At 41.2% G+C, this 2,575-nt stretch overlaps 1 protein-coding gene across 1 annotated transcript; it reads right to left on the reverse strand.

Moving 5' to 3' along the window:
• Positions 1 to 703: 703 nt before the first annotated feature.
• On the reverse strand, positions 704 to 1,766 carry LOC131078239 (serine/threonine-protein kinase CBK1-like). The gene has a single exon (XM_059217543.1). The coding sequence runs from the start codon at positions 1,764 to 1,766 to the stop codon at positions 957 to 959; it is 810 nt and encodes a 269-aa protein (XP_059073526.1). The 3' UTR covers positions 704 to 956.
• Positions 1,767 to 2,575: the final 809 nt, after the last annotated feature.

Raw genomic sequence — 2,575 nt, forward strand, 5'->3', positions numbered from 1 at the left:
GTGCCACCGCTGGAGGGAGGTCTTTGGCATCGCTTTCTCCCACCATGCTCCATCACCAAATGCATTTAATCTTTTGCCACGGTCCCTTTTACCTCTGCAACTTACAACATGGGAGATGTTACAAGCCCATGGCACTTGGAGGAGACAACCAGCCCGATTCGTTTGGGGGCTACATCTACCGAAGGAACCTTACACTGCCTTGGCCTTCATCTAAATTATCTTTCAACACCTTCTCCAGCTATCACGTGAGACTTGAAAGTCTTTTGCAACATGCCACGCTGTCTGGAGGATTTTCATTACATTTGCCACGCAAATGGAAGGGGAAAACTACGCAGAGGGAGGGGAAGTGCGAAGCAGGAGTTTGAATGAGGAGTCACGCTGCATACACCACGCCACGATGGAGAGGGGGGGACATTGAAGTTTCAATGCTTTGCTATCTTCCACGTCTCTCCCAGTCTCCTACGCTTGATTTACTATATGAAGCTTCAAGTGAATAGATCATAGAACAACAGGCACAGAGCCCTGGCAATAATATATGACAAAAATTGAAAGAATTTCTGAGGTAGTTCAAACTCATATACAGAACTCCTCATTCAATTAGACAACTGAAAAAACTGCTTAATAGCAATTTATCCTTTCACGTGCAATTCACAATAGATCCTACTTAGGGTAATTCTAAATTCTAGTCTGGATCATTGGTGTAGCATGTAAAGCAACAATTGACACCCAGAAAAGCCGCCTCATTTGACCAGATGCAGGCATATTTATTGCAACAATTTCATCCTAAAACTGGGAAACTTTATCCAAAAACTTACAATATCAGCATTATGTCACACTGTGGCCCACAGGTTCCTATATGATTTCCTAGATCCCAACTTGAGTACAAATGTGTAAATGGTTCCTCTGCAACATTTTCGTTGTTGTATGGCAATCACTCCATAGTAGATTGTGACTGGTCATCTGGGATGCAGAGGATGTGGCTGAAAAGAAGACAACCGATTTGGTGAAGAGATAATACCTGGTGGCGATGGCTCTGGACTTTCAGATGTTTCAATTTGTGTCGGCAACATGTTTAAAAAACTTCCTTGGATTGGTTCTTTACCAACAACAATTGGATCAAATAAAGTTTTGATGGAAGGCCGCTTGGGTTTACTTTTCTTCCTCAACTCTGCAATACCGGGTACTTGATGATCATTAACAATTTCAAAGTTTTTGTAGGTATAACCTACAAAATTTACATCCTTTGAAGAAAGCATCTTTCTCCATGGACCTGTCCTGGATGAAGATTGCATTTGTGATCCAGCCTCTTCAAATTTCTCAAAATTTTGAGTGCCAAGCTCATCATTCACTTCTGGAAAAAATGCTGCCTCCATTTGATATAATTTGTCCCATTGAATGCCTTTAAACCATGGACGTGCCTTTAATTCATGAGCGCCTTTAGTTCCAAGCCTCTGCTCTACATTGCAAAGCAGTTTACTAATAAGATCTTTTGCCTCTGCTGACAACTTGGCTTCTTCTGGGAATTTAAGGTGAGTTCTCCAGTTCACTATCTTCTGACAAGTTGCCATTGGTTCATCAGAATAGAATGGTGGATAACCCACCAACATTTCATACATAATAGCTCCAAGTGACCACCAATCACACTCCATTCCATAACCTTTCTTCAATAAGACTTCAGGGGCTATATAATCTGGTGTACCAATAGTTGAATATGCCTCTGGAATATCTTCACGGACCTTAAATATACCTCTGGGAACGATCGGCATCGTTTTTGGATCATAAAATTGCATTTTACATCCTTCAGGCAATTACGCCACAATTTTCGCATTTAATTGCGAAGACGTCATTTTCAATGTGGTCAAAACACCTTTCTGAAGCTCGCCGTCTGATAGGCATGTACTTTGATATACAAGGATGACATCTACCAAACGGTTTCTCAAGATGAGTCCCGAGCGAAGAGATATTAATTTCCGAAAACGGCCAACTGGCTTTGTCGACACTGCGGACCTGATGAAGTCAATGTTCTGGCAACACATGATGCCTTTCTCAAAAATATCAAACGACCTCCGTAGGCTCTCAAATTCAAAACACAGGTACCTTTAAGTACATATTAAATCTTTGAATTCTCAGTTCGATCACTTGACTGACAGGATGCAAACGGCGCACTCACCAAAACGGCTACATTAATTGATCTAACACTGGAAGTGCGGATAACTGAATTTGATGGCAAAATGAGTCCTTTTGGAAACCGATCAAACGGATTGATAAAATCTTGAAATTTGAAATGTAGCTCACCATTTATACCAACATTAGCCCGGAACAAACATTCTGACATGACGCTCACCGGGACATTTTTACACTTGGTTGAAACAGGGCTCCGACTAGTTGTCGAAACAGAGACTTGCCAAAACACAGAAACTGCAAACGGATTTGGCTTTGAAAACTGAGCAGATGGATTCGTTAGGACTTGAAATTTTGCAGACTGTCTCACATTTATGCATAGAATTGAATCCACTTTGAATTTCTCCATGAAGATCAATAGGGCAAAAGATGTAATCGCTCAAAGTAGGCTACT

Source organism: Cryptomeria japonica, chromosome 3 (genome assembly GCF_030272615.1).
Source record: "Cryptomeria japonica chromosome 3, Sugi_1.0, whole genome shotgun sequence".
NCBI classification, from domain to species: Eukaryota; Viridiplantae; Streptophyta; class Pinopsida; order Cupressales; family Cupressaceae; genus Cryptomeria; species Cryptomeria japonica.